Source organism: Neofelis nebulosa, chromosome 6, assembly GCF_028018385.1.
Source record: "Neofelis nebulosa isolate mNeoNeb1 chromosome 6, mNeoNeb1.pri, whole genome shotgun sequence".
Lineage (NCBI taxonomy): Eukaryota > Metazoa > Chordata > Mammalia > Carnivora > Felidae > Neofelis > Neofelis nebulosa.
This window is the reverse complement of record NC_080787.1, coordinates 100,960,940-100,976,096: the sequence shown is the minus strand read 5'-3', so window position 1 is coordinate 100,976,096 and position 15,157 is coordinate 100,960,940. Positions and strand designations below refer to the sequence as shown.

The following is a 15,157-nucleotide window of genomic DNA, read 5'->3' as shown; positions in this document are numbered from 1 at the left end:
CGCCTGTGTGGCTCAGTTGGTTAAGCATCTGACTTTGGCTCAGGTTATGATCTCACGGTTTGTGAGTTTGAGCCCCATGTCGGACTCTGTGCTGACAGCTCAGAGCCTGGAGTCTGCTTTGGAATCTGACTCCCCGTCTCTCTGTACCCCTCCTGTGTTCATGCTCTCTCTATCTCAATAAATAAATGTTAAAAAAAAAAAAAGACCATGAGCTGAGCTGAAATGAAGAGTTGGATGCCTAACCAACTGAGCCATCCAGGCACCCTACTAACTTAGACTTTTAAATATACAATTTTATTATTGTACCTTGTAACACTTACAATTTTTAAGTAGAATACTCTAACCTATATTACATATTTGAGATTGTGATGTTCAAGATGATATAAATTATGTCTGTTTTATTTGGTGCTGCTTCTAACAAAGTCATGTGTGGCTTCAAGCAAAGTTACGTTTTTTGAGGTTGGATAGACTTGGGTTTTAATTCTTAGAAGATTGAGTCTATTCTGATTCAAACATAGAATTATTAGATGAATACTATAGTTTACATAAAAATAATGAATAATTACATTTAGAGAATTACATTTGAGTTAAAATATAATACTTTTGATTTATCTAGCCAAACGTCTCAAGTCCAGTACCAGCTTTGCAAACATTCAAGAAAATTCAAACTGAAATCTACAAAACGGAGAATTAACGTCCTGTTCCATGGGTGAATGGTAGGAGATGCAGCTTGGTCCAAAAGAAGATAAACTGATTTGACAAGTCAAGTTCCTAAGAAATGCAAGGACTTCAGATTTATTTTTAAATAAGGATTTTCAATTTTTCTTTCCTTTTTTGTTCCTTTTTTAAGGGTTTGGGTATTTTTAATTTCCAGGCCAAGTAATGTTGTCTATTTAAAAAAAGAGTATTTGTTACAATAACAAAAGATGCAAGGACAATCTTTGTTTTGTTTTGTAGGCATATTATTACTACTTGAGACTTCTGGTATCTCCTTATTAATATAGTATTTTAGTAGCAAAGTTTTTGAAAACTAACATTTAAAAATTAATTAATTATAGCAAAGACTTTGAAAAAGAAATATACTTGCCAAAAAGTAGCAGGTCCAAAGATTAAGTTAAATTACCATTGCAGTATTATTGTTTTATATATATATTTAATATGTCATACATTACAAATAATATGTAATTCAATCTCTAGTTTACTTTAAGTGATTTTTGAAACCACTAGTTAGAAACCTCCCTAACAATTTTTAGAAGCAGGAAGGCACATTACATTTATCTTTGTAAAAAGATTTACGGTAACTGGTTTCTTACTTAACTTTTATAAATAGTGTTGTATTTTACACCTTATTTTTGCCTTTATTTCTTAAATAATTTGAAATCACTGGACTGCTGTATTATATTCAGGGCAAGATGGATTCTTTTTCTACCAGGGATTTGCATTGTGAATTACATTAAGTTATTTGGCAATTTATAATTTATTACTACTTTAAATCAAATGTAGCATTCTCACAATATGTATTTAAGTTGTTATTTTTTTTTTTTTTTAAATGGAGATTCTCTTGGGATATATGGAGATTTTTGGAGGGGAGAGAGAGGAGGGGTAAAAAAACCTTAAGGTTCAGAAAATAGGGACGTGGGGGTGCTCACGAGAAGACTGTCGAATGGTTCATGTTGAGGGCATGAGTTAAGATGAGTCTGATACAGAAAGCAGTTAGGTTAAGATGCCTGTTTTTTTCTAAATTATTTAAATCAGTTAAACGTGATATGATAGAAATGAAGTCAGATATTTCACTATCAGAATGCAAATTCTATTTTGGGATGTTTGTATCAACCTTTCTAGAAAAAAGCTTCATTTCAGAATTGTTCACAGTTTTTTTCCCTCAGGTTTTTAGTGTTAGGTATTTCATTTGTTAATTCCTTCTTGCTTTCTTGGTGGAAATAGGCTTTGTTCTAAATGTTGAGAATGTGAAGCCTGCTCTGTATAGAACAAGAATTAGGTTAAATAGTACAAGAATTTTAATCCCTTCATATATAGTAAAATGCTCCATAAAGAGGCAAGAAAGTGTTTTTAATTTTTTTTAATGTTTACTATGTATGTAGAGTTGAAAAAGAAGGCTTATCTTTGGATATGTAACATATCCAAAAGCCGTTACAGTTTTTCTAGTTGGCTGTGATCCATTTAAAATGTGCTGGGGTTTATTCTGTCATTGTCATTGTTCATGCTGCTGATACTAATAACACTGTCTTGATTTGAAGCATATAGTTGAGGGCCATTGAAAGCAATCTTTCATTAATGCAGATAAAACCAGTTTACATATGCAAAGTTACAAAATGGCATATTTGAATCTGTAAGTAGTGACTCTTTGATCACCTTTCAATGTTATGTATTTCTAAAAACCATTGCTATTGGGTATGGTTGCAAATAAGCACTTTAGAAAAGAAAAGATAGCCTTTGCTATTTTTCTGGTTGAGTCATTGCTCTTTCAACATAGCATCAGCAATAGATTTCAAAAATAAGTATTAAGCATTACACTGAAGTGTGTAAATACTTCATTTTTTAGTCATACGGATAAATTCTTTGCATAGTTTTAAATTCTGAGACACATAAGCATATGTGTGTGCATCTTTAGCTTTTTGACACTTTGAAATAAAGGAAGTAACTTAAAAAAACTGCAGTGCACCATATTTGATTTTTTTAAGATATATTTTTAAAACTTCAGATGTAATTGAACGTCACACATCAGTTTTTCAGGCATTGAGTTTAAATGCCTACTTTAAAAGTACCATCTAATCATTTTGTTGTTAATACAAATGTACTTTTGGATTGTTTATTTTTTTGTTTGGATTTGAGATGTAGAACTAGCATCAGTTAGCTATCTTAAAATGTGACTCTAAATCAATACCACCAGAGTGTAGATGGTAAAGGTTACTTCTAAGGGGACAGCATTTTCTAATGTTTCATGGATGAGCTGTATGTCTACTGCAGTGTACTCCTTATAAACCGAAATGTTTTTCCAGAACGTTATTATTGGGGTTGCATTCCTGATGAAAGACTTGACATCTATAAATAATAGACATCAGCAGCAATGAATTAAAAAAGCAAAATTTACACCAGTAACCTACGTACCTGTTGAAGATAGGAAAAAAATTATGTTCCAAGCACATTGTTTTCTTTTTTTTTTTTTTTTAATTTTTTTTCAACGTTTTTTATTTATTTTTGGGACAGAGAGAGACAGAGCATGAACGGGGGAGGGGCAGAGAGAGAGGGAGACACAGAATCGGAAACAGGCTCCAGGCTCCGAGCCATCAGCCCAGAGCCTGACGCGGGGCTCGAACTCACGGACCGTGAGATCGTGACCTGGCTGAAGTCGGACGCTTAACCGACTGCGCCACCCAGGCGCCCCCCAAGCACATTGTTTTCTGAGCTACAAGAAATCTTAGTGGTCATCTGGTCACAGACTCCGAGAGCCAGATGGATCCCTAAAGACAGCTGGATCTAACCCATCCACTGCATGAATTCCCTCTAAAAAGTGTATCACTTATTTCCTATCTTCTCAACTGAGGAAGCAGAACATCATGGAGCTCCTTATTTATGACTGAGCCATTGTTTGATAGTCAAATCTAAAATTGAGACTTGAAATACCTAATCAAATGTTTTTCTACTCTGCTCATCCAAAATTCCAAAAAATGATCACATTGATTATAAAAAGAGCTTCGGCCTATGCTGAATTATACATGTAACACGTAAAAATTACAACTCTACCAGGGTTGCTTGTTCTAAACTATTACAGCAGGTATAATAAATATTAGTCATACATGTAACATACTTAATGACCAGTAGTTTTCTTTGTCTCCTTGGAACTAAAGAGGGCTTTTAGAAGATAATATGACTAATTCATGCTTCTTAAAGTAGGGAGGTTTTCCATAATAATTTTTAAAATCTTTTTCCTGTGATAAACAGATGTATTTTTTAAAACATCCATCCCAATTTATCCAAGGGATACAGGAGTACTGATGCATAGGGGCACTTGTACCCCAATGTTTATAGCAGCACTCTCAACAATAGCCAAATTATGGAAAGAGCCTAAATGTCCATCAACTGATGAATGGATAAAGAAATTGTGGTTTACATACACAATGGAATACTACATGGCAATGAGAAAAAATGAAATATGGCCTTTTGTAGCAACGTGGATGGAACTGGAGAGTGTGATGCTAAGTGAAATAAGCCATACAGAGAAAGACAGATACCATATGGTTTCACTCTTATGTGGATCCTGAGAAACGTAACAGAAACCCATGGGGGAGGGGAAGGGAAAAAAAAAAAAAAAAAAAAAAAAGGTTAGAGTGGGAGAGAGCCAAAGCATAAGAGACTGTTAAAAACTGAAAACAAACTGAGGGTTGATGGGGGGTGGGAGGGAGGGCAGGGTGGGTGATGGGTATTGAGGAGGGCACCTTTTGGGATGAGCACTGGGTGTTGTATAGAAACCAATTTGACAGTAAATTTCATATATTAAAAAATAAATAAATAAATAAATAAATAAATAAATAAATAAATTTTAAAAAATAAATAAATAAATAAAACATCCATCCCAGTACCTAAATGCAATCAAAATATTTCAAACCTTTAAAAGGAATGAATGATAAGCCCATCTTTAGCTAGATATTGTAGTAAATCCTCCATTGTCATACCTAAGTACCAGAATTGTATCCAAAAGTTTTGCCCAATAGCATTAGAAGTGAAAAACAATTCAACAGCTGTAATTTCTAGAGTAATTGTAGACAACTAGAATGTAGATAGGAGGATTGGAAGTTGTTAGCTTATCCTGTTTTGACTTCTGAAGCAGAAGAGTAAGCAGAAGGAAGTAGGTTTCTGGTCACCAGAATGTGTATCTTCAGAGGCAGAGGCCCACAAGAGAAAGCTTGACAGTCATCCCTGTTTCCAGAGGGAAGTTATGTCTTCCCTTTCTCCCTCCTATTAGTACTTCATTTTCTATGTTCATTTGAAGTGCTATTGCCAGTAATGTAATAGGAGCTGAGATATAAAGGGCTTGACCGTGGCTTTGTAAAATCCAAATCCTCAAAATAAATAAACAAACAAATAAAATCCAAATCCTCTTTATATCTTGGCTGTTCTTCACTAAACAAGGCAGTGTTTTTTTGTTGTTTTGTTTTGTTTTGTTTTGTTTTTACAACCTAGGGACTGCATTTCCCACCTCACCCCCCAACACATACACATGCTCTTTCTCTTGCTTTTCTCCTTCTGGGTTTGGAGAATTATGGTGTGGGCAAACAGCTAGCACAGGATGTAAAGAGTGTGAGTGAGCAAGTAGAATCTCCACATTTACTCTTTCCCCTCACACCTCTCCCCTGTGATTCCCAAATATTTATATAGGAGGGACCTAGGAATGGAAATCTCTAGGAGTAGTATTAGATTGTATATTTACTGGGGGAGGCTTTTGGAAAATGATGGACATTGTGAAAGGGCTAAAACTGCTTGAAATTACACTACTTGCCACACTTTGCCCACCATCCACTCAGGACTTACTCCTGCTCCAACCCAGCATCTCAGGAGAAACATGAAATTGTTGTTTAGCTGCTTTGGCTCCTCCTGCTAGGTTTATGTCCTCTTTTCTTTGTTCGCTTTTCCCCCTGTCTCCTGATACCACAATAGATGGAATCATAGGAACTATCCTTTGTAGTTTAGCTATTATCACCAAATCTGCACCACTCATTCTGTGTCTTTGAAACACCAGGGATAGGTGCTTACTTACATGGGTAAGTAAATTTTACATGAAATTTTGCTTGTAACCAACCCCACCATGCTGGAAGTGAGTTAGAGAATGCAGTCACTGACCTGGTCAGGCTCTGGAAAACCCTTTTGGGGGTTGAGATCCTAGCTTATTAATAGTCTGCTTTTACGAGGTATATCCATGTCACTTTTGGCTCTCCAGTCCACCCAGCTCCTTGCATTTAAGCCCTGTCATTTACTCTTGTTCCCATAGTGCCACCATTTTTCTTTGTCCCCATTAGCTTCACAAACACCAAAAATTCAAATGACCTGATGGGATTGTGGTAAAGTCTAAGTTTTTCAGTACTTTAAAGAAATCATTCCTTTGCCTTCAGGATTGCAAAGTTTCTGAAGAGAGTCCTGCTATAGTTCTTGTATTTGTTCTTCTGTATGTAATGTTTTTGTTGTTTTCTGGCTACCTTCAAGATTTCTTCTTAATTTTTGATTTCCAGCAGGCTTACTGTGATGTGTCTAGGTGTATTTTTCTTTGTATTCTCCTAGATCCACTAGATCCTTTAGTGTTTTAATCATGGTTATTTTTATATTATTTTATGCTTTATTTTTTAGGTAGGCTCCATGCCCAGTATGGGGCTTGAACTCATGACCCTGAGGTTAAGACCTGAGCTGAGATCAAGAGTTGGCTGCTTAATTGACTGAGCTACTCAGGTGCCCCTAATCACAGTTATTTTAAAGTTCTTGTTGGATAGTATCAATATCTGAACTATCTCTGGATCTAGTTCTTTGATTACTTCATCTCTTGACAATACACCATTGTCATTTTCTTCTTGATTTTTAATTCATCTTACAATTTTTGCCTAAATGCCAGACATTGCATGAAAAAGAACAGTAGAAACTGAAATAACTAGTATTCATACCTGGAACTGAGCAAACATTTCTATCACACTATTAGTATGAGGAGTGAGGGTTGAAGACCTCCCATCAGTAGTTGATCTGGATTTGAGTTTTATTGTTAATATCATTACCTTCAGTATATCACAGGTCAAATTCCTCCAGTGATGGAATTTGTGCAGCTACTTTGTGTTTGGTGTGTGGCCTAGAATGCCAAGAGAGTTCTTCTCAGTGTTCCTACTTCAACTTTCAGCAGACTGTGTATAACTGTGCTAAGTGGGATCTCTCTCCATGGTCTTGTCTCTTCCTCAGCTATAGGGGTCTCTTGCTTGTTTCTTTGTTCAAGGCTTATGGTAGGGGCAGGCACTGTTTCTCCCTCCTCTAACCTCAGTTTCATGCAGGTCCTGGGCTCTTGAGCTTTAGGGTGGGCCTCCTTCTCCCCCATGGCAATCAGACACTGCATTGTAATGGGGGAGGTCTTAAATGGGAGTGAGTTTTCTGTCCCTTTCTCACTGACAGTAGACCTTGCTTTGTATCAGTGAAGGATCCTGGTGACTGGTAGGTTTCTTGCCTTCCTCCAGCATCTGATGGCTTTTGCTTCAACTCCTCTTCTGCCACAGCCAACCTTATCTTGGGACCAGGGGGCAAGAAGATTTAGTACTACTCCTTTAGTGGCAGATGGCTTTTTCTTTGTATGGAAGATGGACATGGGCCCCCATGCCTGTCTCACATTGGTAGCTGGCCGTCATCTGCATGCCTGTCTCACCAAAGGGAGGCTCTTTCAGTTCTCCTGATCTGCACCCAGTCTTTCCTGTGAATACCCAGGGAGGCCTATGGAAAAGTGCTGGCAAATGGGGCACACACTTTGTATCCATGGCTCCCAGGGGTTCTAAGTTGTCATTCTAGCCCATACTTGGTCTTTAAACTTCTGTTAACATTTCGGGTTTTTTACCTTTACTTTTTTGGCTGCTACTATTCCTCCTGTACTCTTCCCAAAGCAAAATAGTTGGTAGGAGCAGTGTTTACTGGCTTTCTATATCCTAAGTGGGACTAGAACTCGCTGATTGCTTCTTATTGTTAACTGTTTTTACTTGATGGCAAACTGCTCAACAATTTGTTTAATACATTCAAAGAGGTAAAACAGGCACTGAGGGCCTTAACCAGTTGACTGGAATTGTGGCTATTGGAGGTCCCAGTATACTGCAATTATGTCTATTATGTCCTATAATGGAGGGGCTGTCATGGCCTGAAAGGGAAGAACTGTGTGGCTATCGCTGCTGACAGGCACTTTGGGATCCAGGCCCAGATGGTGACCACGGACTTTCGGAAGTTCTTTCCCATGGGCAATCAGCTGTATATAGGACTGACTGGGCTTATCACTGATGTCCAGACTGTTGCCCAGCAACTCAAGTTCTGGTTGAACCTGTATGAGCTGAAGGATGGTTGGCAGATCAAGGCTTACACCCTCATGAGCATCATGGCCAACCTCCTGTACAGAGATGGTTTGGCCCCTACTACACAGAGCCAGAAATCCCTGGGTTGAACCTGAAGGCCTTTAAGCTCTTCATTTGCTCTCTAGACCTCATCAGCAACCCCATGGTGACTGACGACTTTGTGGTCAGTGACATCTACTCCAAACAAGAATGGGATGTATGAGTCCTTCTGGGAGCCTAACATGGATCCAGAACACTGTTTGAAACCATCCTACAAGCCATGCTGAATGCTGTGGATCAAGATGCAATGCCAGGCATGGGCGCCATTGTCCACATCATTGAGAAGGACAAAATTATCACCAGGACACTGAAGACTCAAATGGACTAATCTTCTGTTCCCAGAGCCTACTTTTTTTTTTTTTTTAAGTTACATAGTTTTTCTTTCAAAAACAAAACAAAAGGTTAAGAGGTAAAACAAAAAGTAAGATTGGCAATTAGGGAAGCCATTAAAAGGAACCAAATCCCCAAAAATATGGTAGCTGAAATTAACTCAATGGAAAGGTTTTATAGCAAAGAAGACATAGTTAAAGAGTTAACTCAAAATATGTTAGAAGAGTATCTTCAGAAGGAAACAGGGAAAGAAAAAAGTTTGGGAATACAGATTGGGGAGGGGGTAGGTAAGAGATAGAGGGGGTGCATTAAAAAGATTTAATATAAATATAGTTAGAGTCCCTGAAGCAAAGGAGAAAGAAAATGAGATGGAAGCAATTTTTGAAAACATAATAGCTGAGAATTTTCCAAACTGGTGAAAAACATTGCCACAAATGAAGATGCCCAAGAAGAATTTAAAACAAACCAAAACAATCTAGTCACATTCATAATAGATAAAAACCAAAGAGAAAATCTTATAAACCAGCTGGAGAAAAGATATTACCTTTAAAAGAGCAATAACTAAACTTATTGCTTATTTCTCAAGAGAAAATGAAAGCCAGAAGACAAATGGAATATTTTCAAAGTGCTAAAAGAAAGTGATTGACAATCTAGAGTTCTATGCCCGATCAAAAATGTTTTTCAAGGGGCGCCTGGGTGGCGCAGTCGGTTAAGCGTCCGACTTCAGCCAGGTCACGATCTCGCGGTCCGTGAGTTCGAGCCCCGCGTCGGGCTCTGGGCTGATGGCTCGGAGCCTGGAGCCTGTTTCCGATTCTGTGTCTCCCTCTCTCTCTGCCCCTCCCCCGTTCATGCTCTGTCTCTCTCTGTCCCAAAAAAATAAATAAAAAACGTTGAAAAAAAAAAATGTTTTTCAAAATTAAGAAGGAGATAAAGGCATCTATGGACATAAAGACAGAAAATTCTCACAAGTAGGCCTACATATTTTTTTTTGTTTTTGTTTTTGTTTTGTTTTTTGACAAGCAGGCCTACATATTAAAGGATATACTAAAGGCAGTTCTTCAGGGAGAAGTAAAATGACCCTAGATGGAAACTCAGGTATAAGAAGAAAAGATTGATGAAAAGGGTAAAATATATAGATAAATTTAAATAATAATGACTGGACACAACAATTATATTCTGTGGGATGTCTCTTTTTCTGTCTCTAATATATAGATAGATATTCATATATCTATGTATATGAAAGAATGAATAGATAAAAACAACAATGACGTAAACATCAAGAGGGGATTATTTTTGGAGTTAAAATGTTTTAAGGTCATTGCATTACCTGGAAAGCTTATTTCTTTAGGCTGTTTCTGGAAGTAGAATTGACTTTCAAATAGGTACTAGTAATGAACTTTGTTGTTTTTAAGTTGGACTGAAGATACATTCTGACTTAGATCCAATTCCCCTCCTTTCACTACATCTTTTAGGATTTTCTTCTGCTCTTTCTTCATATTTTTTAAGGAAGCACTTTGCCATAACAGAAAAAACGAGGGCTTTAGAATCAATCAGACCTGGGCTTAAACTCCTGTTTTTCCCCTTATTTGGGCAAGCAATTTACTTCTCTGAGCCTTCACTTTGGGAGGGCTGTGAAAATGGGAAGTAATAATACTGTTCTCACAAGATTATTGTGCAACTTAAATGAGATTAAGTATACAAAGAGCCTACAGTGCAATGCCCAATATGTAGTGCTTCATATTGCTCAGTAAGTACTAGTTTTTTTCCCTCATGGACTGCATGGTGCAACTGGCATTGGATTATACACCCTCTCGCATTGTTTCCTGGGTTCCTTATATTTGTGTTTATTATCCCTCCTCTCTTGGCTAGATTGTAATCTTCTCCAGTTCAGGGACTATATATCTCCCTTTTGTATCCTTTGCTCAGTGAATGGCGTTTGGAGTAAGAGCAGTACTTGCTTGAGGAAAGCATGTGTGAATGAGATAAGATACATCCCTGCACGATACATTAGTTGGAAGGCGTCTTTGTAGCAGTTCCACCCAGAAGGATATTTGAGACCTTGAAGAAAAGTCCTTCAGCTGCCCATGAGAAGCATAAATGGTGAAAACATACTTAATGGAAAAGAGAGAAATGCCATCTTACCATTCAGGAACACTCCAGTTTAAGCACTGAAGATTCCAGGCTGGAACTAGTGCTGAGTACCATGGATTGCTGCCCTTAAAACTAGTATCTTAAGTTGTATATAATAGCTTTTCTGGGCAAGAGTCCCATCTACTTAATCTCTGCTAGATGAGTATACATTAGTTCTGACTGATGAAAAATACCAAGTTAAATCAGACAGTTAAAAAAATCAACATGATGCCCATAACTGGTTTATCTTTCCTTTCAGTAATCCCACATATTACCTACTTATTTGCTGTAATGAACATGCCATTCAGCTAAAATAAGATTAACTGCTTAAACCGAGGCATTACAGGCAGAGAACTTTAATGCCGCTTTGTGTTTCATTATGAAGTTCAGTGGTTAAATGATACGGTGTTGTCGTTTCTTCCTTTGTAATCAAGAGGGTTTCACTTAGGATTAGTGCACCCCAGCCAATTCTCCTGATGGAACATTTGAAGCAGCAAGTTTATATGTCTAGGTTACAGCCTGGCAGCAATAATAACCTTCAGAATCAAACCTGTTGGCTTCATCACCGCTCAAATTGCACTGCTCCTTGTGAGGCTCCCCTCTGCTCTAATGGTGATGGAAATCTCACTTGCCATGCAGATTATGAAAGGCAAATTGGAAGGGGGGTTAGCCATGCAGCTGGAAAATAGCACTGTGATGACCCAGGTGGGATCAGAGTTCAGAATGTTAACCCAAGTTTGTCCCAAGTGAATGAACATTTGCCTGTTCTCTGCATCAAGGTCAAATCCCACTTCAGTGGAGCTTTTCTGGACTGTTCCAGCCCCACTCATCTCTCTTTTCTTTGAACTTTAATTGCAATTCTAGTTCTCCCTAAACAAGGCTATTTATTCATTTATGTGATTCATATCATTGTTCTATATGGGCTAACACCCTCTTCAGTTAGGAGTCCAGGACTAACATCTACATGGTCCTGGGTCCATAAGAGCATGTTGTTTAACAATTGCTCATTGACTGAAGGAAACACCCTCTGTGTGATGTGACCTATTATGACTCAGCCTGGATAGTCCACAGTGCGGACTATCAGCCTCAGCTGAGCCTGAAATTAGCCCCTATCCTTATCATGCCTTCTCTTCTATGGAGTATATTCCATTTTTGTGGTTCATCAGAAAGTCAGACAAAGAGATTAAACATGGTGACCAATAGATTAGTACATCCATTCTCTTTTTTTTTCTTTCAGTAAATATATATTAAATGCCTACTGTGTACCAAGTCTTTTCAGAACTCCAAGAACTGAGAAACTTCTTGCTGACCATTTTGGTGGAGAATGGAGAAAACAGTTTGAAAGAGCTCGAAGGAAATTCCTTTCTTCTCACACAGTATCCTTTAGCCCCAACTTTTGGGCAGGAGCACCTTCTATAATTCTTCCTTTCCCTGTTTGTTTATTCACCTCTTCTTCCCATTCTCACTTCTCCACCTCCTCAAATCACTGTGATAGATGGGACTGCTCCTCCCCTGCCTCCCTGGTTGTGATAATAGCAGGCTATTGAATTTTCCTGTGTGAAACTGGTTTGCTCAGGTCTCTGCCAAGCAGGCTGCACTTGCTAGGTTGGATGGATTCCAGTATGCTCCTCTGGATAGGATTTAGTGTGGGTCAGGATTCCTTAGTGGGTAGGAAGAGGGTGGGGAGAGAAGAGGGAGATTAGGTTGGTTCTCTCTCTGCCTAAGGAATTAGATAAATTATTTAATGAATTATAAACAGGGAACCCTGCCTTGGATCTACTTCTATCGCCAGCCCAATAATTGTTGACCATGTTTTGACCCTCCAGGGTAAAGTCAGAGCCTCAGTTGCCCATGGGATGATCTGAGGCTGGTGTGGGTGTTTCAGAGCAGCTGACATCCAAGCTGTACCTCTTCAGAAAACTTAGGTCACTCTCTTGACAGCTGCAAATCCAATAGTGATGCACCCTATTCCCCTGCTTCCTTCATTTTTCTGGCAGAAACAGGATATGCTAGAATGATAGATTGTTAGAACCAAGAGGGACCTTATCATCCTTTATTCCAGGTTTCCTTATTTCTCAGGTGTAGAAATTACAACTCGTCAAAGTGGTTTACCCAAGTTGGTGGAACAGTAGTGACAAAGCCAGGGCTATGATCCAGGTCCTGACTCCCAGACTAGAACTGCTATGCCATGCCATCTCTCAACATTCCCTTCCCGTCATTTTATTCCCATACCTCCTTTTCTTGCCTCTCAATCAATTCCTTCTCTCTTGACTGACACATCTGTTTTCTTCCTCTTATAATTTCAAAAGCAAAAACTACCAGTGTCAGAAGGAAAATGACAAAAATGAGCAAAATTGGCTTCTTCAACATTCTCCTAACACCTTTGATTTGTCTATAGTTTGCTAATAAATATTTCTTAGTTACCAATGTGCTTAAGCATTCATTTCATTGAATTTACTGTGGACTCTTAGATGTTTATTAAGTCTATTTCTAATAGCAAGAGCATATTATTCAACTTCTTTTCTCTTTCTCTCTCTCTTTCTTTCTTTCTTTCTTTCTTTCTTTCTTTCTTTCTTTCTTTCTTTCTTTCTTTCTTTCTTTCTTTCTTTCTTTCTTTCTTTCTTTCCAGTTCAGATGTGTTTTGATTACAAATGGCAGAAACCCAACTCAAACTAGCTTATGCTTAAGAGGAGATTTATTGGATTCCATAGCTGGAAAGTCCAGGCAGTGATCTAACTTCTAGTTTGACTGGACTCAGGAACTCAACTGGTTGCCCCATGTACCCTTTGCCCACTTATCTATGTTGCCTTCATTCTTTCCTACTGCAGACAGGTGTTCTCCAAATAGTGAAAAAAAAGAAAGGAAAGAAAGAAAGAAAGAAAGAAAGAAAGAAAGAAAGAAAGAAAGAAAGAAAGAAAGAAAGAAAGAAAGAAAGAAAGAAAGAAAAGAAAGAGAAAGAAAGAGAGAAAGGCTGCTGGTACTCCTCACTCACATACTTCCAATAAGCAACACCTCTTCTCCACTCCTGCCTCCTCCCCAACAGCTCCAAATTAAAAAGTCTCAGAAAAGGGCTCTAATTAGCCCAGACTGGCACGTATTGTCCATCCCTGGACCAATCACTGTGCCTAAGAGAATGGAGTACTATGATTGGCTGGGCATAAGATTCTATGCTTGGCTGCTCCTACCACTAACACACACACTCACATCTCTGTTCATCTGTTAAACAGCAGGGTCTTGCCATTTGGCAGCCTTGCCATAATCATATAGAATGGCAGAGGAAAAATTATCTACAAAAAGAGACTCTTAAAAACACAAAATTGACAGATTCCTTCTTTAAACTTCTTCTCAGTGTGTCCCCTGAAAACAGTCTATTTCTGAGTCCTTTGGAGTAGATCTCTATATGTAACCAGCTTCCCATTCCCATTGTATACCTCACTTGTCATTAGCACTGCAGTATCTGTTCACTGGTGTCAACTCCATTCTCTCTCTTGCCTGACCACTTAATACTTTACCAGGTTAATATTCTTAGAGCATAATTCTGATCTTATTTGCACATGTACTCAAAAATCTTTATGACACCCAAGTACTATGAATTATGGAGATGGCCACTGGGCAACAGAATGGATTTGCCAGGCATGTGCCATGGGTACCAGCTGAATCCATGTCTGAATGGTTAAAGATAAACATCAGACTGCTTTGCTAGGCTGTCTCTTATCTTTCAGATATAAAATGTATTCTGTGTTTGCAGTTACTGTCAATGTTATATTTATATAGATTTGTGCTCTGATTGTGTATGGGCAATGGTCTAAAAGAAGGTCTACTGATTGCTCATGTTTGGAAACTGATCTGAGCAGAGTTTGAGGTGGGGCAGAGTAAGATGCATGACAGTTTTCCAGTTTCCTTTTGATTTCACACCATACCATTTCTGAGATGATGAAAAACACTTTAAAGTGCCCTTTTCTGGGGCACCTGGGTGGCTCAGTCAGTTAAGCATCTGACTCTTGATTTCAGCTCAGGTCATGATCTCATGGTTCATGAATGCAAGCCCTGCATCTGGCTCTGCTCCTGACAGCGAGGAGCCTACTTGGGATTCTCTCTCTGCCTCTATCTCTCAATAAACAAACAAACAAACAAACAAACAAACATTAAAAAAATAATGAAGTGCCCTTTTCTACTGTCAAGATGGCACTGGTTTTTTAAAAAATCTCTTTGCCTTTCTTTTTCCTAACTCTGGCAAGGAAGAAGAGTGGTGGAAAGGAAGATGGCAAGAAGTTGCTCCTTGCCCCCAGTATTTGTTCTACGTTTCTTCTATAGTTATAGAAATTTGAGCTGGACACGTGACTTCCCGGGGTAAAGACATTTCCCAGCTTCCTTGACGCTAGGGTAGTCACCTGACTGAGTGGTGGCCCATGGGCTCACAGCAGAAATGTCGAATAGCAACTTCTGGGATCCCTGTTTTAAGGGAGAGCTAGTGTAGGACAATGTAAAGGAAAAACTCCCATGTTTCTCCTTTACCCCTACACCACTACCACATTTCGCTTCACTTCCAACACCACATGTGT

At 38.4% G+C, this 15,157-nt stretch overlaps 1 protein-coding gene and 1 pseudogene across 1 annotated transcript in view; both read left to right on the top strand.

The window, feature by feature from the left end:
- Nucleotides 1-2,831, top strand: part of OSTM1 (osteoclastogenesis associated transmembrane protein 1) — a 40,251-nt gene extending 37,420 nt beyond the window's left edge. Inside the window, exon 6 of the mRNA XM_058734881.1 lies at nt 617-2,831. Coding sequence (XP_058590864.1) covers nt 617-672 — 56 coding nt within the window. The 3' untranslated portion in view covers nt 673-2,831. The remainder of the gene's footprint in view (nt 1-616) is intronic.
- Nucleotides 2,832-6,377: 3,546 nt separating this feature from the next.
- Nucleotides 6,378-9,103, top strand: LOC131514646 (proteasome subunit beta type-3-like; annotated as a pseudogene).
- Nucleotides 9,104-15,157: the final 6,054 nt, after the last annotated feature.